We start from the raw sequence: 26,345 nt of genomic DNA on the forward strand, positions 1-26,345 counted from the left end.
TAGATGAGTATGGAGGAGCAGAGAGGCTGAGCAAAGGAAATGCCAAGATCAGCAGCAGTAAAAGGAATTCCCGACCTGTCATTACTCGGAACTGCTTTAACAAAAGACTGAAAAATGAAATCAGTTAGTCCAGCCAGATTTTTTGCTTGCTGGGTGATAAGACATCCTTCACCCTTCTGACTGTACAAAATAGGAAACATTCTACCAGACAAGACTTATTCAGAGAGGTCCCTGTTTACTTTTTCAAATTTTCTATACATTTCCACTGATGGATATGGGTGGGAAGTGACAAGGCCATACTGTATTTTTAAAGTATTGTTACTTATTCATTTGCTTTGGGTTTTCTGAAACGATTGTTAGAGTCGTTTATAAATATATCCCAGATATTCCTCTGCCATTTTTAGTTAGAAGTTAATATGAGCAGATTAACTTGCTTTACCAGTAAGTAACACTATGTCTCACAAGTAAACATTGTTAGGAATATGAACTTCATATATTAAAGTATAGCTTCAGTGGGATTGTTTATTTGCTGTGTTTTTATTACAGAAAAAAAATGAGGACAAAATTTCATCATTTTCTTTCAAATAGCAATCACTGATTTTTAAACTCAGAAGAGATAATCTGCCACCAAAATTATAAAAAACAAAAAAATAAATTGTAAAAAAAAAAAAGAAAGAAAGAAAAAAAACCACAAACCCTCGCTTCTCCCACATTTTCCTAATCATACTGAATCTAACACTGTATCTTGTTCACTAAGATATAAAAACTGTGAAATAAAGCAACACATCTTGAGCCTACTTGGAGGAGCTAGAAACAAATTCTAGAGAAGGTGCCAAGTTTTCATTCAATTTGTTTCAGTGAGGGTGAAACCAAGATCTGGGTGATGCCTTTTTTTTCCCCCTTAGAAACAACTGATTTTTCCCCCTTCTTTTCATATATTAAATTAAGACGATTTCTTTTTACTAAAGAATTCTGCTCATGTGTATACTCACTTACTGCTATATATTCTAGATAAACAGATATTAATTTCATAATTAAAAGTAATCTTGTGTAAATACCCTGCAGGCCTCAATGAATCAAACACATACTGTGTGCCAGGCCCCCCACTGCCTTCAAGTGGAATGTGCTGGCTGGATAATTAGATAGTACATATTTTTTAACCTTATTTGCATGCATATTATATCTTTTGCACGCTGACAAGCAGCAGTAACAACAAAAGTCAGATTACCACAGGGAATTCCCACAAAGAAGTCTTCATTCCTTATAATTTGCAGCCTAAATTAAAATAATTTGATCTTTGACAAGGATGAAATGTCAAGCAGAAGGGGGTCCTCTACAAGCCACGGCCTGTGGCTTCTGAAATCTGCCTAATTTATGTCAGTCACTTCTTAATACATATTTAAGTATTACACGAAAAAGATGATAAATATGCAATCTGACACCTTTGGTATTTCCCTGCTGTTAATTTATAAAGGTCTGGCTTCCCCCAAACTGACTAAAATCATTTAAATAACAGAAGAATTGTGAAATAAGCTGGAGTTGGGGCCTGGCTTCCATTTTCACTCAATATTGAACACAGCAGGTAGTACACTAAGACAATTATTTGACTAGGCCTCTGAACCCCACTGTGAGGAGTTAGTTTCAGAATTACTGAAGGAGTATTCCTTTGTTCATCTGCAGAAAAGGAGAGCATGTTGCAAATAGGTTTTTTGTTTTTTTGTTTGCTTTTAATTGAACTCAGGGAATCACATGTGACAACTGAAAAACATCAGTGTATACTATTATTCATGTTTTCACTCTTCATAGTCTTGTCACGTGTAGGTTTAAGGAAATAGTAAGCAGCTCTCTGAAAAGTGGAAAAAACCCTTAAGAAATCTCAAAGAAGGAGGACCGATGAAGAACACTGAGGTTCCTGTGAGAGCCAGACAATGTTCTTACATAAATGCCTATTTATTAATAATTTGTTTCCACTAGTTCTTGACCCCAGGCTACCTTCCTCTGTTGGCTTTAACGCTGTGTTGATTAGTCTGGAAATTTCCAGAGCTGGTTCTGATGGAGACCAGGAGTTGTAGCATACCAGTTGAGTGCACGGAAATAAAAGCTGAGGTGAAGGCTATGAAATATAAACAAGTGTCAGATAATATTTTCATCCACTTGGAAGATTTACGATTTTTAAAAAGGTAGCTACACAGGAAAAGAATTTAAAAGCTAACAGCCTCAGTGAGTCAATAAATCCTGAATATTTTTATTATGCTGAAGAAAGGTCATTAACATATAGTGCTCTAGGAGCCATTTGCAGAGTGCAAGGTTGTCAGGCCACTGTCCACTCATTTCAGTCTTGAAATGGAAGACCTTATTCTAGAGACAAATTTACCAAAAAGAAAAGAAAATGGCTTACATTTTTCTTCAAATATATTTTAATCCTAGCTTATAAATATACCGTGCACCATACTACATAGAAGTGTTAAAGACAAATTTTTATATGTGATTTTAGTGTTTGAGATTCAGTTAACAAGCATTCAAAACATGTCAAGAACTTTGAAGAGCAATAAGTGTGCACAATAACTCTGATGAGATATGATTAATGATAAGCTGTGAATATTTTTTCATAGTGAGTTTAATTCTATGACCAGGTCAGATAAAAATTATTCATAATTTTACTTAATAAAACATAAAACATTGCTTTGTTCATTGTTTAAAATGGCATGGTGTAAGATGACTTAAATATTTAAAAGAGTTTCTGTAAAGTTATAGGTAATTCACAGGACAGAATTACATTTTACAGAGAACTACAGCATCAAACTTACAAGTTAAAACAGGCACGTACACTTAAGTGGCTCAACAGGACTTCTGATATTTGAAGGCTGTGGTACTCTGTATTTCACCAGTGATTAAGCTCCGTGCTTTTTGAAATGCATTTTAAAAGTATTATCCACAAAACACAGTGTAACATAGGGACTCAGAATGCCTGTGAGATAATTTTAGTATTAGCTGGTATTCTGGTGGTGGTGATAAAAGTGCTGATTACAGAGAATCGCACAGTTTTTTTTTTTACAGTGGAATGGGAGACAGCAGGCAAAGGAGAGGAAGACGGCAGCGCACCTGCATCCCTGGGAAACAGGAACATTTGGAGCTGGTACCACGTATGCACACACACAGCTGCTGAGCATGTTGACAATAACAACAGTACTCTGGGTTCAAGATACCAAGCACTAGCCATAAGTATTAACAGAAAACCACTTTAATTTTACATGTTTCTCCTTTCAGGAGATTCTGTCAAAGTCAGAAATCATAGTTGGGATATTAAATTTCTCACTAAAAGCTATTAAAAATAACTTCTGGTAAATGTAGAAATTTCACCTGTTGCTTACCTTTTACCTGTCTCATTTCTTCCTCACCCTCCTCAGTAAGAAAATATAAAATATATTTATCTTAATGAAATGGTTAACACCGTCTGACCCCCCCACCACATTTCTCATTCTTTCCTGGAATAAGGAGGTATTCTTTTGTTTGTTTGTTTTGGACTTAATGAATTCAATTTTTATTTCCTATGATCATCTTGGTTGAAGTCCACATCTTACTGCTTCCCTTTATTTTTGCTTCTAGAATTGCATTGCCAAAAAAAAAAAAAAAAAAATCAAAAAACAAAACACCTGTGTAGCTTTAGAAGCAAGGGAAGATCTTTTGACTGTTCTTTTCACATATGTGCACGCGCGCACACACACACACACACACACACACACACACACACACACAGAAAGAGGGCAAGGAGATACTTTGGGAGGTGATGAGATGTTAATGGCTTTGATTATGATAATTCTATGGTATTTCTTTTCTCCAAACTCATCAAATTGTCTACATTAAATATGTATAGCGTTATGTACGTCAACTATGCCTCATAAAGGGTTTAAGAAAGAATGTTCATCCACAAGTTTTATTTCTCCCACTCCAAGATAGTCTTTTGGAGGGGGAAGGATGGGCTCAGGTTCTCTAAGTACATGCTGAGATATCATTGAGGATGATTTTGATATATGGGGCATAAATAAAGCTGTGAAAATCTGCCTTACTGCCTTTAATAATTGTGCTTTCTGGGTTACTGATCAACCAGAATCTTGTCTTTCTAATTCTGCTGATTAACTTTGTGTACCTGACACACTTCTTGCAATTTGTTAATTCCTGAACTCATTTAGGTTTTATGGAAATGTCTAAGTTTTATGTTTCAATCATTAAGACAAAGCTCAGGATTGCTGGATGGAAGTTTTGGCCTTAAAATACACAATCCTTCCAAGTCTTACCAAATACCAAAAGACTGAAATACTTTGGAGTATGGGGCATTTTATTCTCTCATGAACTTTGCCGGTACAAAGAGTAAATTCAAAATTCATGAACTTTGTAAACTTCAATCCCAGTTGATGACATGAGAGTGTTAGGTACATATCCATGCTCCAAATAGTTTAATACAAACGTTGCTTTTAATACATTATCTTGTAAATTTAAACTATTCATTTCATTGTTTATATTTTTTTATATTTTGTTATGAAGTTAGAAGATAACTGAAACTCTTCAAGTTAAAAATTTCACCTTTGTTAAATCTCTTTCATTGTATTTGAGCAAACTCCAAGAGACAGTGAAGGATAGGGAAGGCTGGCGTGCTGCAGTCCATTGGGTTGCAGAGTCAGACGTGACTTAGTGACTGAACAACAAAAATATATATGTGTGTGTGTGTGTGTGTCTATTATTTCTCCAATTGATCTGTTTCCTTAGATTTAAATATTTTGGCAGCAAGCAATACAATTCTTGTTGTTTTATTAAATTACAAAATAAAATGCTCATATGTGTCTCTGTGGTAAAGAAACAATAGAATCTCTTTAAATGAAAGGATTTGGGGAAAGACTAAATCATGTAATGGATGTACATTGCTTAGCACCAAGCATGAGGTATACTTAATAATTGATAAATCTTAACTATTATTATTATCAACTATTATTTTTCAGTCAGTCGTGTCCGACTCTGCAACCCCATGGACTTCAGCACACCCTATTACCCCTTGACATTAATATCATTCCAAATATTCACCTTCTTGGGAAAAAAAGAGCTTCCTAAATAAAAGAGAGATGTGAAATAAAGGGTCACACAGCAAATGGTTTGTTTTGAAGAAGCTGTCATTAAAATATATATCTTACTTGAGGTACTCTTGTATTGAAGTGCTTTTATTCTGTTATATATTTTCAAACCATAGTTGGTATAATTTTAGGCCAAACAGGAAGCAAGAGCAAGCAGAATCAAATTTCCAAATTGCTGTTTTTATTATATTTAATTAGGAAGTAACCTTGAGGGTACAAAGGCGTATATTCTGCTAATATGATAGACTGGATTCATTAAAAAGTGAGTAGAGAAGCAGATTTTACATCACTATCCATACACACAAACACACACACAAACCAAGTTTAGAAGTAAGATAAATGCATACAAATTATAACAGTATTTCAAGATATACAACAATAGAATGAGGAGTGCACAGCGCTGACTCTGACTTAATAAACGCTACCCTAATGGTGGCTGGAATAAGGCAGTAAAGGTAGAGCTGGGAAGCCAGACTTGGAGGACATGTAGAAACACGACCCTAAAGAGTTCTTCTCAAGATGTAAAGCTTGGTGGAACAAAATCACTGAATCTTATCACTTGTAATGTTAAAATCAATGTTTTCCATACTTATTTTCATCACACATCTTTTGCTATATGATACAAACTTTTCCTGGAACATTTTTCACTTTGTGACAAACATAATACTGTACAGTAGATTGATGTATTTTCCTTTTGGAAATTAAGACTTTCCTTTTTAGAGCACTTTAAGGATCATGGCAAAATTGAGGGGAACGTACAGATATACCCTGTATACTTCCTCTTCCTGCAAGTGCATAGGCTCTCCCACTATCATCATCCCCCATCCGAGTGGTACATTTGTTACAACTAACTGATGAACCCACCTCAACACTTCATAATCACCCAAAGTTGATAGTTTCCATTTGGGTCACTCCTGGCATACCTTCTATGGCTTTGAAAAAATGTATAATGACATGCAGTCACCATCATTATATCACATAGAGTAATTTTACTGCCCTAAAAATCTGTGCTTTGCCCCTTCCTCCCTCCCTCCTCTTTAACTGACAATTATTGATCTTTTACTGTCTTCATAGTTTTATCTTTTCCTGAATATCATATGCATCATACAGCATACAGGTTTTTCACAATGGCTTCTTTCACTTAGGAAGATGCATTTAAGTTTCCTTCATGTCTTTTCAGTTTGGTAGCTTTTCAGCACTGAATAATATTCTATTTGGATACACCACAACTTATTTTTCCATTCCTCTGCTAAAGGACCTCTTGTTTGCCTCCAAGTTCTGACAATTATTAAATAAGTTATTATTAACATCCATGGGCATGTTTTTGTGTGTACATATGTTTTCGACTCCTCTAGGTAAGTACTGAAGAGTATGATTGCTGGATCATGTGGTAAGGACATGTTTAGCTTTGTCAGTAACTTCCAAACTCTCTTCCAAAATGGCTGTACCACTTTGCATTCCCACAGAAATGATTTAGACCCTCTATTGCTCCATATCCTCACCAGCTTTTGGTTTTAGCAAATCCTAATAGGTGTGTAGCAGTATTTCACTGTTGTTTTAGTTTGCATTTTCCTTATGAAATATGATGTGGAGTGTCATTTCACCTGCTCATTTGTCATCTGTGTATCTCCTTGGGTGAGGTATCAGTTAAAGTCTTTGGCCCAGTTTTTAATAGGGTTATTTTCTTATTGTTGAATTGTAGGGGTTCTCTGTATGTTTTGAATATACACAGTTCTTTATCAAATATGTCTTTTGCAAATATTATTGCTTAGTCTGTGACATGTTTTCTCATTCCCCTGACACTGTCTTTCAAAAACCAGAAGTTTTTAATTTCAATGAAGTCTGGCTTATCAATTACTTCTTTCTTATTTTGTGCCTTTGGTGTTGTATCTAAAAGGCATCATTATATCCAAGGCCATTTAGATTTCCTCCTATGTTATCTTCTAGAAGCTTTAGAGTTTTGCATTTTACATTTAGCTCTGTGATCCATTTTCAGTGATTTTTTTAAAGGTGAAGGCCTGTGAAGAGGGTTTTGTTTTTCTTTTTTCGGTCTGTGATTTCTAGTCATCTCAGCACTATTTGAAAACTTTCTCTTCTCCATTGTATTGGCTTTCCTCATTTGTCAAAGAACAGGTGATTATATTTATGGGAACATATTTCTGGGTTCTACAAACTGTTTCCTTGTTTTGTCTGTTCTTTCACCAACATCACACTGTTTTGATTACTTTATCAGTTCAGTTCAGTTTAATCACTCAGTCATGTCCGACTCTTTGCGATCCCATGAATCGCAGCACGCCAGGCCTCCCTGTCCATCACCAAGTCCCAGAGTTTACTCAAACTCATGTCCATCGAGTCGGTGATGCCATCCAGCCATCTCATCCTCCGTGGTCCCCTTCTCCTCCTGCCCCCAATCCCTCCCAGCATCAGGGTCTTTTCCAATAAGTCAACTCTTTGCATGAGGTGGCCAAAGTATTAGAGTTTCAGCTTCAGCCTTCTAATGAACACCCAGGACTGATCTCCTTTAGGATGGACTGGTTGGATCTCCTTGCAGTCCAAGGGACTCTCATGAGTCTTCTTGAACACCATAGTTCAAAAGCATCAATTTTTTGGAACTCAGATTTCTTCACAGTCCAACTCTCACATCCATACATGACCACTGGAAAAACCATAGCCTTGACCAGACGGACCTTTGTTGGCAAAGTAATGTATCTGCTTTTTAATATGCTATCTAGGTTTACAGTAAGTCTTAAAGACAGATAGTGTCAGTGCTCCAACTTTGTTCTCCTTCAATATTATTTTGGCTATTTGGGTCTTTTGACTCTCCAGATAAATTTTAGAATCACAAATTTTATATTCACAAAAGAATTTGCTGGAATTTGGGGATTGCATTAAACCTTTAGCTCAAGTTGAGAAGAATGGACATCACTACCATAGTGAGTTTACCTAAGATGAACATGAAGTATCTCTCTCGGATGACTTTTTTTCAATCTATGTTCAGTCTATGCTCAGTGGTAGGTGAAGGTAAAGAGAAGCGCAAGAGGTTTCACAGTATTTATCCTACATTCAACCAAAAGCCACACTTCAATTTTTTACTTTCCATTGTTGCCTTTTGCTGAGGCAAAAGTTTTTGAGGGCAACAGTTTTTGAGGGCAAAAATACTTAAAATCTACTATATAATGATTTTTTTAAATAATGAGTTTCTAAGATAAAGGGAGATTTTTATAAATACATATACACAAATAGCTATATCAGTATATATATATTACATATGCACACATTTATCATCACTAATAGCAATCACAGAAAGTCCATGTTAGCCCAAATCCTTCACCTTTTGTGATAATAATCCTTTTCAGGATTATGAGCTGATTCAGTCATGAAGGGCCTTTCCCATACCATGACAATCAATTCTACCTGTAATACTTTGATTTATTTACAAATCATGATGAGGAAAAAGTCCGTAGAGATATAGTCTGAATTAGTACCACTTTTGCTGTTGTTATTATTATTAACAGTAAATCAGAAAGCTGGGATAATGAAAAACCTAGCCAGCTGATCATATTTCTCTGTGGTCCCTAACTACTTTTGTCTACCAAACTTATTACCTGAAAAGTTGCCACTATAAGATTTAGGTCTCAGCTGACAAGTTGTTTATTTTTAAAATGAAAAGTGTTAAAGCCAATATTTCTCAATTTACATAAGCTAGTCATTAGGCATCCTTGTTTCATGATTCCGTTCATTTCATTTGTCTTTACTACTTATCAAAATTTAACGTTTCCTTTTCTTTAACCCCTAAAAATCTCTAAATAAAACTAAGTCATTTTCTAACTTGTCTCCAAAATTTTTAGTCCTACAATGTATCTAATTTTGATAGACCTATTTGCTCCAAACCTTTTTAAAGTCTATCTTTTCTTGCTATCTTTGCTCTCTTTCTTGACTTTTTCAATTTCTACAAATGTAATGGGGAAATGGCAACCTCAGGAACCAAGAAAATCTAGCTGATGAATGGGAATGGAAAAGTATACTTTTTAACCTTTATTCATGAAAGTAAGTACAATTTTAGTGAACTGTATTTTTAAAGGCTATATGATATTGAGACCTAAAAATAATATGTTTTTTTCATGCATTCTGCAACTTTTTTCTTTCCCTTCAAGTACTTTCTTTTATCTTACAGCTTTCTATCCATACTATATCCAGTGATATCTACAGTTGTTTTCAACCTCTCAGTTCTTTTATCCTGTATTAAACAATGCATACTCACACTTAACTTTACATTAGTATTTCAGATAGTGCTAGATTTTCAATGAGTGACAGAAATGACATTTTAGAATACTGGGTAAAGCTATGTGGATTGCTAAAATTCTAACTTCTTCCATGGGCTATCACAACAAATTAATAAACTCAAGCCATTTCATAGAATTATAAAGAGAATTCATTTTCTTACTTCTATTTCTACAGATTCATGTAGCTTCTTGCAGGTGGCTGAGAAAGTTTCAGATGTGCCAAACTCAAAATACCAAAATTTGTTCTTCATTCTGAAAAAGGAAAGGAAGAAGGAGCTTAGGCAATTATTAATAACAGAAGGGATTTTTTTTAATGGGGTAGATCTGTCTTGCATTATGAGTGATAGAAAAGGTGTGAGGACATGTACCATCCGTTATGTAAAAAATGCTCACATAATTTTCAAAGTTTAAGTGCTATTGTCAAGTTACGTGATTGTCCTGGAGGGGATTTTAGGGATGTGTTGATCTGACAGATTCAAGTATATCTTTGCCTTTTCTATAATAGTGGTTGCTCAGATTTTAAAATATGGGTTTAGTGCTTATGATTTGTAGCTAGTTCTTAGACAACTTGATTTGAGACCAGCCACTCTGTAATCACAACGAGAGAGAGAGAAAGAGAGAGAGAAAAAAAAAGTCTAGACTTTTCATGAGATCGTTTTTTTTTCCCCTTTTCAGGAAACTGAACTTAAATATGCTCAATTTTTCTAGATGGCTATGCATTGACTAGAAAATATCATGATTGGAAAGCATATTAAAAAGAAAAAAATAGTTATCCACAGAATAAAATTTAGCATTTTTTAGATAACTACCAATTATCAAAGATACTGTCCTCTGTTACATGAACGACAGTGGGAAATTATGATACACCCTGAAAGAACTAAAGAAGTAATAACAATATTTTATCAGCATAACAAAGTTGCAAAGAAAATACAGTTTTAAATTATTACAGTATTTAATCTGGAATTAAGATATTCAAAATTTATTTTCTCCCAGAAATCAGTGACCATATCTTTGTTTCTTTGTACAGGTAATTAAATTACTGATCATTTAAAGTAATTGTACAAAGGATGACTAGATTTTTATTAGCTAGTACTGGATCTAAAAATTAATTTTCACAGAAAGCTGCAGTTTTTAATTATACATAGTCTAACACACTGTCCTGCCTTCAATTAGAAGAAAATACAGGTAAAATGAGATATATGTTTTCACACATGAAGGCAAAACAAAATAAAATTTTTATAATGATATTCAAATGTCTCTACAATAGCAAACTATTTTTTTCTTTATAAACACTGACATGTGCTTTTCACATTAGAATGTAAAACATCTCAACAATTAGAAAAGACACTTGGAAAGGACCTTACTATTTAATGCAAATACTATTACTTGCTATAAAAATGACATGCAGTGCTTATTGTTATGCTGTGTTGTATAGAATTCTCTGATATGAAATTTGGCATTATAAAAATAATCTTATCTGTCTAGACACATCCAATAATATTTAGTTTCATACAAGGTTTTATTTGCTTACAAAACTTTCACTTGCCTTGCTTGCATTAATCACCATATTAAGGCCAATAATCTGAAAACCTAGATAAGTTTCAGAAGATTCTAGCACTATGAATTATTATTCTTTTTCTCGAGAATGTCTTCTGTGGATATGGCCTGATTTAATATGTCTGAGTAGATAGAAATAGATGATAACTAGTTAGAAAAAACAACGGCAAACATTTAACAGTAAGACCTGTGGGTCTAGGCCTACATATACGATTATGTTAAATTAATGAAAACAGTCTACTTTATAGAATAAATGTAGTTTTACAATTTTACACATTGGCTGAAATTTAGGAAAATTAAAAATATTTTCCTATTAATGCATCATTATCATAAAAATATATCATTCAATAAATTGATAGGAAGACACTGTTCAGTATCAAATAGTCTCTAGACAATCTTTGAATAATATTTAGTATATGTTTTATGACTGTTTGGAATTGTCTTTCTACATGCAACAAGTTTTCTAATAATACTTTTCTGTTGACCTTTTATCCAAACCTTCCTGGATTCATTCATTCATCACTCACGCAATCAACAACTTTCAGTGAGAACATTCACTTCCATATTCTGTGTTTATCCTAAAGATATAACTATGAACATGATTATCTTTGTCTCTAAGGAGCTCAGAATGTTAAAGTTACGGGCATATAAAATAATTAAAAAGCTAATTCTCTAAATTAAATATGACCGAAATATTGTGAAAAAACACTTTGGTGAATCTCCTGCTTTTACCTCAAGGGTCCAGAAAGCTTTAGAAGAGAAGGTGACATCATAATGGATAAGCAGAAGGCAAACAGGAGGAAAGCGAGACAAGTTCTGGGGCAGGTTTTAAAGAGTGCAGTGTGACCTGGGGGGCAGGGGTGGGAGGAGGGAGGCAGGCTTAAGAGGGGGATACATATACACTTACGACTGACTCCCGTTGTCGTATGGCAGAAACCAACACAACATTGTAAAGCAATTACCCTCCAAAGCATGCAGAATCACTTAAAGAGACTGCTAAGCGTGGGCTAACTAGGGGTATGCCAAGTTAAGGGGTTTAGACTTGATATTACAGATTTATAGGATACTACAGAAATCTGCTAGCACTGGAGGGATATGGCCAGTCTTATTATATGGATAAAGTAAAACTCACAGAAATGAATAAGTGAGTGGCAATGTCGAACTGTTGGCGCTATGGACAGAAATGTGGTAACTGGAATAGTACAAGTGAAAAATAATTGAAGGCCTAAACCAAGGGGCAAGGAAAGTGGAAGAAGAGGCTCAATTTAAGAGACATAAATGAGAGTACATCAATACGAATTGGTAGTATTAGATAACACTGATTTCTGCCATACCTGGGTCATCTCTGGAGGTATATGTGGGGATATTAAAGTATTACTTCAGAAAAAAAGGGGGGGGGCTATGAGCTTATGAGTTTACATTTGACAGGTTTGGTGATATTTTCAAACTTCACTGTATTGAAGTTTGAAAATTATATATATATGACTTCCAATTGCATGTAAATGATTACTCCCAATTTTTCCCCAAAGTTCTTCATAGCTTAACCAAGATGATGAGGAGCTTGTATAAGCTAACCTAGATATACTTACTTTAGCAAACACATCACAAGAAACAGAAATTCTGAGAATTTACATTCAGTCTTTATTCACCATATTAGTTAGCATTACTGCTCATGTGCAAAACTGCTTTAAATTCTCCATTATTACAACCATTTTATGTTTCACTTAGATAAATATATGGAGGCAATAAAAAGCACATAGGATCAGATTCCACATGACAAATTAAAAGCTGTTAAATTTTATTTTTTTCAACCAAACTGGTTTTTAGGTTGTAGAAATGAAAAAAGCACATTTAAGCATGTATGCTATTTATTTTTACAGCTCACATTAGAAAATGATCCAAATAATTCAAACTCAAATTTGTCAGAGGAAACATATAGTTTTGGATTTGAAGAACAAGGTAACAGGACATTTAACCCACTATGAAATGTTCACACCACAGTCAAATTTATTGTGTCCTTAGACAAGTTTTGTGATCACAGGTATGATGACATATGTCCTCCAAAAAAAAAGAGTTATTCATACTATTATAATTTTAAGCTGTTAATATATTAAATCCTATTTCAATGAATTTAATTGTAAGTCTACAGCCTTCAGTTTAATGTTTAAAGTGATTGGCTACCAGATGTTCAGGTAAAAATGAAATTAGCATTCATTTGCCAGGCATTTTTTTTCCTTACTACCAGTAATTTTGCTTCTTTTACACATTCTCAGGAAAATGTGAACTATCAGAGATACTGCTCAGACAAGCAATTATTCTTGTCACAATGAAATTTAGGTAATATTTAGTTCTATAAGTTTTGTTCAAATAGGAATTTCAATTTCTAGCAATATATTTAACTTTAGAACTTGTCTTCCTGGTTTACAATTTTTTTTTAAACTTTTGTCAGCTAAGTAATGATAATGTAGCAAACATAAAACAAAACAAGCAAAGCATGAGCTGCCAGTGCAATCCCCAGAAAAGAACACCAAAGAACTTAATCAGATGTGAAGCTCACTGTAACAAAGATGCAACATAAAAAGGGTGAAACTGCCTCATTTACCTTACTGTAGCAAACTCGAAAGTCATAAACACACAAAAAGTTTTAATTCAGTCAAATTACTCTTAAATATCATTTTTTTCTCTCACAGGTGTGCATCTTTTTTTTTTTTTCATGTATTTAGTGGTGATGTAGGAGATGCTGGAAGACCATTTATATATGTGTAAAACTGAAGTTTTCTAATAGACACCGGAATCCATTCTCAGACATCCTTATCTAAGGGTAACCCCTTAGATATCTATACTATCTGGATAATATGCTCATCAGATAAAATAAAATTTTGACCTTTGCTTTTCAAATGAAAGCAAAAACTTGAAGCCCTCAGTAGCTTTGTCAAAATGGATTTTAAATGAATATTTTTTTGCTCATTAAGCATGTTACAAAAACCTCATTTATATTAGCTTGCTTTCATTTTTGCCCTGTTATCCTGTTATGAAAGCATTTCAAAGTCATTTCAAAACTGGTTTTAAAGTTATTTTCCATGGAGAGCAATGCATCTAACATTTCAATAACTTTATTTTAATAACAAAAATTCAGTCTCACAATTTGATGGAATACTCTAGAAACATGAATTTTGAATTTGGCTAACAATGTTGGTGATGAGAGATACGGCACTGTTGACTTATAGCAATAGGGTAAGTGTTGAAAGCAGTACATTTATGTCATAAAACTCAGTTCAGTTTTGTTTTTCATTTCCAAGAGATGTTACACCAAACACAAGTTATAGGGTTACTCATTTATTCCTAAACGAGGTGAGGTGTTACTCTTAATATGATTATATTTTATAAAAAGAACTACATTTACTGAAACCCTCAAATCTATGTCTTTTTTTTAATGGGAAGTTATATTCTCTCATAGCAAAAGAATAATAATGATAATACTATTTCATCAGGAAGAAACACAGCTGTAATGACTGGAGTGGAGACACCTTATATTCATATGGAAGACAGCAAACATTCCTCAGATTTGCAAACAACAAATAAAGATACATTTTTTAAGATGACATATAAAAATGCTTGTATATAATGCACATCCTTAAGGAACACTTGTTAAGCCCTCAGGAGACAATGAAACATGCTACAGAAACTTCAGACAGAATCATAAAACATTCTACCTAAGAATGTAAAAAAAAGAAAAGATGAAGAGTCTAAAAATGCAATTTTTAACCTGAATTACTTTTATAAGATTAAAGTTACTCATATGTAAGTATATGAAAGATGCTCTCAAAGATTGAATATTTTAATATGTTTTAATTCTCTTGAAGAAAGAAAGAGAACAGTGGTTATGGCAGATTATTTTTATATAAGAGAATTTTCTTCCTTAACAGAAAACAATTATTTATTTCCTAAATGTTCTTTGACTACTTCCAATATGCCTTGATTCATGGACCTAACATTCCAGGTTCCTATGCAATATTGCTCTTTACAGCATCAGACCTTGCTTCTATCACCAGTCACATCCACAGCTGGGGTATTATTTTTGCTTTGGCTCCATCCCTTCATTCTTTATGGAGTGATTTCTCCACTGATCTCCAGTAGCATACTGGGCACCTACCAACCTGGGGAGTTCCTCTTTCAGTATCCTATCTTTTTGCCTTTTCATACTGTTCACGGGGTTCTCAAGGCAAGAATACTGAAGTGGTTTGCCATTCCCTTCTCCAGTGGACCACATTCTGTCAGACCTCTCCACCATGACCCGTCTGTCTTGGGCGGCCTCACACGGCATGGCTTAGTTTCACTGAGTTAGACAAGACTGTGGTCCATGTGATCAGATTGGCTAGTTTTCTGTGATTATGGTTTCATTGTGTCTGCCCTCTGATGCCCTCTCGCAACACCTACCGTCTTACTTGGGTTCCTCTTACCTTGGACGTGGGGTATCTCTTCACGGCTGCTCCAGCAAAGCGCAGCTGCTGCTCCTTACCTTGGACAAGGGGTAAAGAGTAATATGTGATGCTGTAAAGAGCAACATTGCATAGGAACCTGGAATGTTAGGTCCATGATTCAAGGCAAATTGGAAGTGGTCAAACAGGAGAGGGCAAAAGTGAATGTCGCATTCTAGGAATCAGCGAACTAAGATGGACTGGAATGGGTGAATTTAACTCAGATGACCGTTTTATCTACAACTGTGGGCAGGAATCCCTTAGAAGAAATTGAGTAGCCATCATGGTCAACAAAAGAGTCCAAAATGCAGTACCTGGATGCAATCTCAAAAACGACAGAATGATCTCTGTTCGTTTCCAAGGCAAACCATTCAATATCACAGTAATCCAAGCCTATGCCCCAACCAGTAACACTGAAGAAGCTGAAGTTGAATGGTTCTATGAAGACCTACAAGACCTTTTAGAACTAACACCCAAAAAAAAGATGTCCTTTTCATTATAGGGGACTGGAATGCAAAAGTAGGAAGTCAAGAAACACCTGGAGTAACAGGCAAATTTGGCCTTGGAGTACAGAATGAAGCAGGGCAAAGACTAATAGAGTTTTGCCAAGAGAACGCACTGGTCATAACAAACACCCTCTTCCAACAACACAAGAGAAGACTCTACACATGGACAGCACTAGATGGCCGAAACTGAAATCAGATTGATTATATTCTTTGCAGCCAAAGATGGAGAAGCTCTATACAGTCCGCAAAAACAAGACCGGGAGCTGACTGTGGCTCAGATCATAAACTCCTTATTGCCAAATTCAGACTTAAATAGAAGAAAGTAGGGAAAATCACTAGACCACTCAGGTATTACCTATTTCAAATCCCTTACAATTACACAGTGAGAAAGTGAGAAATAGATTTAAGGGACTAGATCTGATAGACAGAGTGCCTGATGAACTATGTATGGAGGTTCGTGACACTGTACAGGAGACAGGGATCAAGACCATCCCCATGGAAAAGAAATGCAAAAAGGCAAAATGGTTGTCTGAGGTGGTCTAACAAATAGCCGTGAAAAGAAGAGAAGCGAAAAGCAAGGGAGAAAGGGAAAGATATTCCCATTTGAGTGCAGAGTTCCAAAGAATAGCAAGGAGAGATACGAAAGCCTTCCTCAGTGATCAATGCAAAGAGAAAAGGAAAACAGCAGAATGGGAAAGACTAGAGATCTTTTCAAGAAAATTAGAGATACTAAGGGAACATTTCATGCAAAGATGGGTTCGATAAAAGACAGAAATGGTACGGACCTAACAGAAGCAGAAGATATTAAGAAGAGGTGGCAAGAATACACAGAAGAACTGTACAAAAAAGATCTTCATGACCCAGATAATCACGATGGTGTGTTCACTCACCTAGAACCAGACATCCTGGAATGTGAAGTCAAGTGGGCCTTAGAAAGCATCACTATGAACAAAGCTAGTGGAGGTGATAGAATTCCAGTAGAGCTATTTCAAATCCTGAAAGATGCTGCTGTGAAAGTGCTGCACTCAATATGCCAGCAAATTTGGAAAACTCCGCAGTGGCCAAAGGATTGAAAAAGGTCAGTTTTCATTCTAATCCCAATGAAAGGCAATCCCAAAGAATGCTCAAACTACCACACAATTGCACTTATCTCACATGCTAGTTAAGTAATGCTCAAAATTCTCGAAGCCAGGCTTCAGCAACACGTGAACCGAGAATTTCCAGATGTTCAAGCTGGTTTGAGAAAAGACAGAGGAACCAGAGATCAAATTGCCAATATCCGCTGGATCATCGAAAAAGCAAGAAAGTTCGAGAAAAACATCGATTTCTGCTTTATTGACTACGCCAAAGCCTTTGACTGTGTAGATCACAATAAACTGTGGAAAATTCTTCAAGAGATGGACATACCAGACCACCTGACCTGCTTCTTGAGAAACCTGTATGCAGGTCAGGAAGGAACACTTAGAACTGGACATGGAACAACACAATGTTTCCAAATAGGAAAAGAAGTACGTCAAGGCTGTATAATTGTCACCCTGCTTATTTAACTTATATGCAGAGTACATCATGAGAAACGCTGGGCTGGAGGAAGCACAAGCTGAATCAAGATTGCCAGGAGAAATATCAATAACCTCAGATGTGCAGATGACACTACCCTTATGGCAGAGAGTGAAGAGGAACTAAAAAGCCTCTTGATGAAATTGAAAGAGGAGAGTAAAAAGTTGGCTTGAAGCTTAACATTCAGAAAACTAAGATCACGGCACCTGGTCCCATCACTTCATGGCAAATAGATGGGGAGACAGTGGAAACAGTGTCAGACTTTATTGTTTTGGGCTCCAAAATCACTGTGGATGGTGACTGCAACCATGAAATTAAAAGATGCTTACTCCCTGGAAGGAAAGTTATGACCAACCTAGGTAGCATATTAAAAAGCAGAGACATTACTTGGCCAACAAAGGTCCATTTGTCAAGGCTATGAGTTTTCCAGTGGTCATGTATGGATGTGAGAGTTGGACTGTGAAGAAAGCTGAGCACCGAAGAATTGATGCTTTTGAACTGTGGTGTTGGAGAAGACTCTGGAGAGTCCCTTGGACTGCAAGCCGATCCAACCAGTCCACCCTAAAGGAGATCAGTCCTGGGTCTTCATTGGAAGGACTGATGTTGAAGCTGAAACTCCAATACTTTGGCCACCTCATGTGATGTGTTGACTCATTGGAAAAGACCCTCATGCTTGGAGGGATTGGGGGCAGGAGGAGAAGGGGACGACAGAGGATGAGATGGCTGGATGGCATCACCGACTCGTTGGACATGGAGTTTGAGTAAACTCTGGGAGGCCTGGCGTGCTGCGATTCATGGGGTCTCAAAGAGTCGGACAGTCGACTGAGCGACTGAACTGAACTGAAATGTTCTTTTCTCCTGCTTTTTGATTCCCTGGTAGCTCAGTTGGTAAAGGCTCCACCAGCAATGCTGGAGACCCCAGGTCAATTCCTGGGTCAGGAACAGCTACCCACTCCAGTATTCTGGCCTGGAAAATTCCATGGACAGAGGAGCCTAGCAGGCTACAGTCCATGGGGACGCAGAGTCAGACATGACTGAGCAACTTGCACTAGAAAGAATTAGGAATGTTAGAATGGAAAAGTATAAAAGCAGTACTAATGTCACATTACAGAATCTAAAGTATATATACATAATAAGACCTCAAAGAACAAGGATGAATGAATAATTAAATGAAATGTGTTTAAATGGGTGTTCAAGATGTTTAGAACTTAGTATCTTTCAATAGCAACTAGATCTCTATTATTAAAATAAGTATTTTATAATCATAAAATGTTCTTAAAGAAAATTATTAGGGAGATTAAATGAAATTTGTCATAGTAATACCTGCATTGTCATTCAGCATGGCACTGTCACAGGTGAACCCCAGGAGGTTTAAAGTCACCCACCCAACCTAATATGGGAAGCAGCAAAATCTAACTCAGAAATTCTACCTTTTTTCCCATACTGCCTCTTATTAAATATAATAATGAATGCAGCATCACATGAAACCTTTTTCTAAGCCATTAGGGAAATGTTAGAGGTCAGATAGGTGATCATCACTAAATGACTCTTTTGTTCATATTTCTATTTTAAAAGTATTTTTAATTCCCCTTTCTTGAAATAAGTCAATTAAGGATGACAATGTAATCTAGAGCAGACCAATGGGACCTGAGAGATGTTCCATTCTAAAAAAGAGACATGTAGAAAGTGAAGGCAAGGCTCACTGTTTCTTAGATGGTAAAAAATCTGCCCACAATGTGCGAGACCTGGGTTTGATCCCTGAGTCAGGGAGATCCCCTGGAGGAGGGCATGGCAACCCACTCCAGCATTCTTGCCTGGAAAATCCCATGGACAGAGGAGCCTGGTGGGCTACAGTCCATGGGGTTGCAGTTCATTACTGGATCTCCACTCATGAGAGACTTGTAAATAAACTCATTAATTACTTCATATATTCTGTTACTTTTAGCCAAAAGCACCCTGACAGCACTGTCCATTATAGTTCAAAAGAGAATTTTCACTTACATTATTACCAGTGAGATATTTGGGAAACCCAAAAGAGATATATATTTGTTACACAGTACTATTTTTCTAGATGTGAAATTTGTGGTAACTGAATTAAGGGAATTAAGATAGTGAACTTCTGTTTAGCATAATTCCCTGTGCTTATCTTGTGACTAGATATGTAAATATCACTTAAAAGCTATGACTTGAAATTTTAAGGAATGATTTCTATGTTTATATACTTGTAACAACCCCAGGGAAAAAGTCACAAACCAACCCTTTTTGAAGTGTTCCTAATTTGTAACTAATACTCTTATCATAGTTATAGACTAGAAACCAGTGGGTAAGTTCACACTTCCCACTTTCCTCTGTCCCATATCCAAAAACTTAGAAATCAAGTCAATGATATCTGAATTAATAAAATAGACCATGGTGTGTGAGATTATGTACAAAAATATTTAAGGTAGAGTATCTCTCACTAATATAAATGGGAACACCTTTACACAGCCTGGCTGAAGTTGACAATGAAACTGTAATGAAGGTTTGTATGCGCCAATATAAAATAAGGGTCTACTTCTTTCCAGTTGATTGTTGAATTCATAAACAGAAAATGTCTCTAATACAAAAATTTCCTTCAGTTTGTATAAAAACAAAAACAAGTGTGTGTGTGTGGTCAGGCTCTTCAGTCATGTCCAACTCTTTGTGACCCTACAGACTGTAGCCTGCCAGGCTCCTCTGTCCATGGAGGGAAAGGCACTACAAATGCAGGAATTAGTCAGTTTCCATGCCTAACTCTGAACAACAGGGGAAAAGTAGAGAAACTGTTCTGCTCTCTACAGGGAAAAATTCATTTATCCATATTCTGAGCACCTACTCTAGACATGGAACTGTGACAGACAATGGGATTACATCTGTAACCAGGACAGATGTCTTTGCTCACATTACACTTAACTTCTAGTTAGGAAACAAAAAAGTATATGAAATGATTTAATATCAAATGTGATAAGTTCTAAAAAGGAGGTTCATAGGATGCAAAAAGAGTGAACACATTAAATGGGAGTAGCAAATTTCTTTAAGGATGGAAATTGGCCGGGTTTTTCAGAGTCTAAGACCCATCCCTTTCCTTTGCTCTAATTCCATAGTTAATAAGCGATCTGGAGCTATTCTGAAATTCCATGGATTTTGATATCATGAATATGATGTCTTGAATTATGGAACTGTTCATTCTACTCTGGAGAGGAATCACCACTATTTCCCCCCTATTTTAACTGGTTTATATACATTTTATTTTATGGCAACTTCAGCAAGTGATTAAGAGCCTAATCACTTCTGGGTGCCATGATGCAATGATAGTTTTCCATTTTCTAAAAATGAGGATGAGATTGGACTAGGATCACACAGTCAACATACTGCTCCCTGGGAAGACATCTATAAGGCAACTTTAAAGGCAGCTAAGACAACTAGCTGGATAACAAATGGAGTATGTTGATCTAGAAAGTAAAACAATTACTTGCTATATTCCCTCTCTTTCTACTATTTGCCAGTTGACTTTCTTGGTTATATTTGTCTCCGTCTCTGTTTCTCTCTTTTCTCTGTTTTATTTGCTTTTACTGAATGTACTAAGCCAGTCAAGTATTTAAGCACTAAATACAAAAATATAAGATCTTCCAAGGTGGCACTAGTGGTAAAGAACCTGCCTGCCAGTGCAGGAGACACAAGAGATGCAGGTCCAAACTCTGGGTCAGGAAGATCCCCTGGAGAAGGAAATGACAACACACTCCAGTACTCCTGCCTGGAGAATCCCGTGGACAGAGGAGCCCTACCAGGCTCCTGTCACAAAGAGTCAGACAAGACAGCAACTGAGCACGCAGGTACACACCTAGTTTCAGGGAATTTAACCAAATGTAATAGTTTCAGTAGACTTACAGTAAAAACAGCTCCAGTTTTCTGACCTGACTCATGGACAAGTCTTTAAAGCTAGAATATGAATTAATTTATAACTTTGTGCATTTGACAATTATGAGAACGAGTCCACATTATTAAACTAAGTAACTCTGTCTAATGGCATTTGCTTTGCATGTTAAAATATTAATGACATCTGAAATTACTAAACTGGTTTCAAACATAGGGAATTCAACATATGAAAAAGATTACATGAATATTTTTGCAAAATACATCTATTTTTCATTATTGAAGGCCAATTAATTCTTTTCTATTACTATCCTCAGTGTCATAGAATAGCTTGGAATCAATAATGGTGAATCATTAGAACATATTACACCTTGCTATGTTTTTAATCTGTTTCTCTTAAAGAATTTTTAGATGCTGTATTTTGTAAAACTTACAAAAAATAAAGAAAAAAGTTACACCTCTCTGGCTCTTTCACCGGAGAAGGCAATGGAAAATCCCATGGAAGGAGGAGTCAGGTAGGCTGCAGTCCATGGGGTTGCTAAGAGTCAAACATGACTGAGTGACTTCACTTTCACTTTTCACTTTCATGCACTGGAGAAGGAAATGGCAACCCACTCCAGTGTTCTTGCCTGGAGAATCCCAGGGACGGGGGAGCCTGGTGGGCTGCCGTCTGTGGGGTCGCACAGAGTCGGACACGGCTGAAGTGACTTAGCAGCAGCAGCAGCTCCTTCACACATTATTTCCCTTGCCTATATTCTGTTGAGGACTAACACAGCTTCACAACTTAAAAAAAAAATTACTTCTCATAAAACTTGTTTCTACTCTCTGAAAATTAGTTAATGTTTTACTTTTGTTTTTACTCACACATCAGCAGTCCTTTTCCAATTCTGTAGCAAGAACCACAGCTGTGCATTTTGAAAATGCTACTCACCTTAAAACTCCTCTCACACTGGAATTAAAAATGAGGCAATCCTCCTTTTCCCAATGCTACAGAGGGATGGTTTGACCAACACATTAATTATTCGTATAAAAATGATAAAGATAGGAATCAGACTACTTGAGTTATATTGAAAATACTGATATTTTCAATCAAATTGAAGAATTATAAAGTCTAACACATGAATAAGTAAATCTATTACTATTTAGATTGCATTTTTTGTCACTGATTTATATCCTGAGGGACCCAGATGACTCCCTGAAATATCATGATCTATTTTTGTTTCCAGTCAAGATACTAAAATTTATATAAAATATTCAGGCTGACTTGTATGTGAACTAATTGACAGATGTAGGCATTATTATTTGGGGATTAATCATTGTGTTGGTACATTCAAGTACACGTTAGATAATTCTAAGAAAGATTTCCTCGTCTTTTCTCTCTAGTATTATCTATTTTTTATTTAAAAATTATGCCAAGTCCATATTCTATGTTCTACTGTTTGAAATTATGCTCAAATAAACAGATAATAAGTGGTGATGAATTATAGTTGAAGATATTTTATAAGATAAAACTTCTTCCAATCTGCATTACCATCAAGAAATCAATAAAGCAACATTCTTTGCTATAGTAATATACTTAGCAACACACTCCATCACTTCCCAGAATTTAAATAAAAAGTCATCTATATTTTTCAGGTGAGGAAGAACAAACTGATACCTTCGTTCACAAAAATTTTGCTGAATCCAGATACAGTGCTGAAGTCATTTCATACTGAATATTATTGGATATTTATAGTCACTCATTTAGGTTAGTGACTCAGTGATGTTTCCTATTATGAACAGATTATAGAGATTGAAGAGGCTATCTTGTTATTTTTATTGATCAATATGAAAACAAAATCTCTTGGAGGCTCTTTTTAGTAAGTCGTCAAATGTAAAATAATTATAAGATTATTCATATGTACATAATATGTTTTATTATTGCTAAATCTTGACAGAATTCATTATTATGGGTTCATGGATATATTCATGGAAATAACATCTTACATAAAAACTCAAATAAACTTTTTGGACAACTCAATCAATACATGGATGAGCAGAAACACTACTTGTCCCTCAGCCTTTTCTCTAAAAATTTAGAACCTAATCATTTTAGACAGATGAAAAGAAAAAGTGACTTCCTTAGGAACATAAAAAGGAAGACCAAGGAAAGGGATGTCTACTAATTTTGCTCATTTATTCATTCAACAAATATTTATTAAATTCCTCTTATGCTCCAGAAATTGTTCTAATTGCTGGGAGTTCATTAGTGATTAAGTCCCTGCTCTTATACAGCTCACAGCCTTTATTTATCTAAATGTGAGATTAGATCACCTATTATCTCTTAGAATTGATGAACCACTCTCTCCGTTTCTTCTCATTCTTAGAGCACATTGTATATAAAATAAAAGTCCAAAGCAAATACAACAAATGATAAAGCATATACATCAGCCAATTCCTGGACTAGCTTCAAAATTAAATTATATTTGCATTTATAACTAATTAAAATGTTATTTAATACAACAGTAGATTGTTTAACAGACACAAATTCTTCCCAATCCTGTATAAATGCCATCATGCAACAGGAATATGCTACCTTTCCTTTCCAGAGGAAAATCTCTTCACCCTCCTTGCATCTGGGACTGACCAACAGAATACAGCAGAAATGATGCTGGGCAAGTTCAGGAGCTTAGGCCTCAAAAGCTTTGTAAAGGCCACCTCCCTCTCATGGAGCATGTCCCGAGAACCTCTTGCCCAGGGTGGAAAATGATGTGATGAGAAAGATCTAATACCTTAGTTGAGACCAAGCCCAGCAAATCTACCAGCTAAGCAGCTGAAGAGCTGCCTTGCTAACCCCAAAAGTATGAAAAATAATAAATTGCTGTTATTTTCAGGCACCAAGTTTTGGTGTGGTGGGATGTGTAAAAATGGATAAAAGACAGAGACTTATTATATACCTGATAATGTGCTAAGCATAACATATAAAGAAGTCAGCAAAAGTGTCCATCAATTCCGCCTTAGAGACTCTGCCCTACAGCAGAGTGGGAAAGAGAGTAATTCCTCAAGCACACACATGTGAGATTGCTATGGTACCATGGGAAGGAGGAAAAGTGAGACTATTTTCCTGAGAGCTTATAATCACTAGGAGGGAAGCACATTTCTAGCACAGGTGACGGCACAAAGGCCCTGTGGCAGAAAACATACCCAAAGCCAAGTGGAGGACCAAACAACCCGGACCAGACTGTTAGCTCAGGCTGTCTAATGCTGCTAGAGTAGGCCAAGCACTTTGCCGTGTAGTATATTTTTCTCATGATGAATATTGTCAGTGGCAGCACTTATACTGAATTTGTATTTCTTTGTCTATGTATATTATTTCTTTTGATACAATTATTTGCTGCATGAGCATTCAGGAAGTGGCAGCAAAATAGTTCCTAAAAGATCAGCAGATAAATGCTTGAATTTCATTGTTAAAACACTGTGCATAATCAAAGCCTCAGAACTGAAACTAAGTAACCTGAATAAATTTAATAATGGAAATGAATTAGAGAGAAGAGAGCTCTGGTAACTGTGGTTGTATTTGTCTTTCAATTGAATGATTTAGACTTTTACACAGACGAAGAGGAATATGATAGGGCAATTAAACACAGTAATAACCAGGCAAATCAACAAGTCTCTGTTGTACAAGTTGACTCTGTACTATGTGGTCATCAGTTTCATTAATTCAGCATCACATAAAGAGGATGCAACATTCTGAAAGGGAGATACAATTTCTCAGACTCACTGTTTGCATAAAAGGAAAGTGTCAAGTGAAAAAGTAACAATCAATTACTTCCAATCAGATAAAACTACTGAAATATTTCTGTTGGGAACAAGGTCTTGCTTTCCTCTCAGCTCAAATAATATAGACACAGCGAATTAATGTTCCTGGATTTCCATTCCTTTGCTTATTAGACTCACAGTTACAAGATTGCTTAGAAGGATGAGGAGGCATTTGGGGAGATTACTGGTTTAAGCAAGAACCCGTTAAAGCAAGGCAAGCAGAAGGAAAAAAGAAAAGAAAAGAAAAAAAAATCTGAATTCTTTTTGTTATACCCAATTGTCACAATAGAGTAATTTTCTCTCATCATCCATAAATCTATCATCCTGCTAATACTTCGGTAAAATCATTTCATTGTAGCACATAATATATATTAATAAGCTACTAGACTTTTTCTAATAATGTACTTTTCCTCTCCACTTTAGATTTAACAATCATCTAATAATCACTGTTCTGCTTGCGAATGAATCATATGCAATAGTAAGGAAATAGCTAAGAGGGAGATGCAGCCCATGAGAGATTTAATCATAGGAAATGGCTGACTTTTTATTTCCAATAACCATCTGCACTCATGGTAAATCAGGTGCTAATGAAGCTCAGGCCCAGACTGCACGGGAGCATAAATCTCAAGAACCAAAAGTTGTGGAGCAACAGACTTCAGAAAAACAGAATTTCCTAAGGAAATGCACCAAGATTATCATATAGAAGGTCACCATCTGCAAATGTGTCACATAAATGAATATATTTGGTAGTCCTAATTCCACTTTATGACACTAGCTATGAACATCAAATATATACCTTTCTTTTGAAACATCATTTTAAAGTATTGTGATCATTTATAGTTTCCTCCCAGAGAGTCAACATTTTAAGGATTGAGACTCCATGATAATTTCATTTTAATCTTCTTCAGAGTGCCACAGACTTAAAAGTTCTCAATACTTAGAAAATCAATGGTGAAAACAAACATTAATTGTGGAATCCCACTTTTAGAGCAGAAAAGTACTGCAGAGCTTTTTTTCTTTAACCCCCCCCCCCACCCCCCCGCTCCAGTGAATGAGGATTTAAAGTGGGTAGAATTGGGGCCAGCCATGGGATTAGACTCAAGTCTTCTGAGAATCAATCAATATGACAATGTCTTCTACGGCTTTCTGTCT

The 26,345-nt window shown here is 35.8% G+C and overlaps 1 protein-coding gene across 1 annotated transcript in view; it reads right to left on the reverse strand.

Annotated features, from left to right (window-relative positions):
* DGKB (diacylglycerol kinase beta) overlaps window positions 1–26,345 on the reverse strand; it is an 820,417-nt gene that overhangs the window by 204,887 nt on the left and 589,185 nt on the right. Inside the window, exon 22 of the mRNA XM_061165003.1 lies at window positions 9,568–9,658. Within this exon, the coding sequence (XP_061020986.1) occupies window positions 9,568–9,658 (91 nt within the window). The remainder of the gene's footprint in view (window positions 1–9,567; window positions 9,659–26,345) is intronic.

Source organism: Dama dama, chromosome 18 (genome assembly GCF_033118175.1).
Source record: "Dama dama isolate Ldn47 chromosome 18, ASM3311817v1, whole genome shotgun sequence".
NCBI lineage: Eukaryota > Metazoa > Chordata > Mammalia > Artiodactyla > Cervidae > Dama > Dama dama.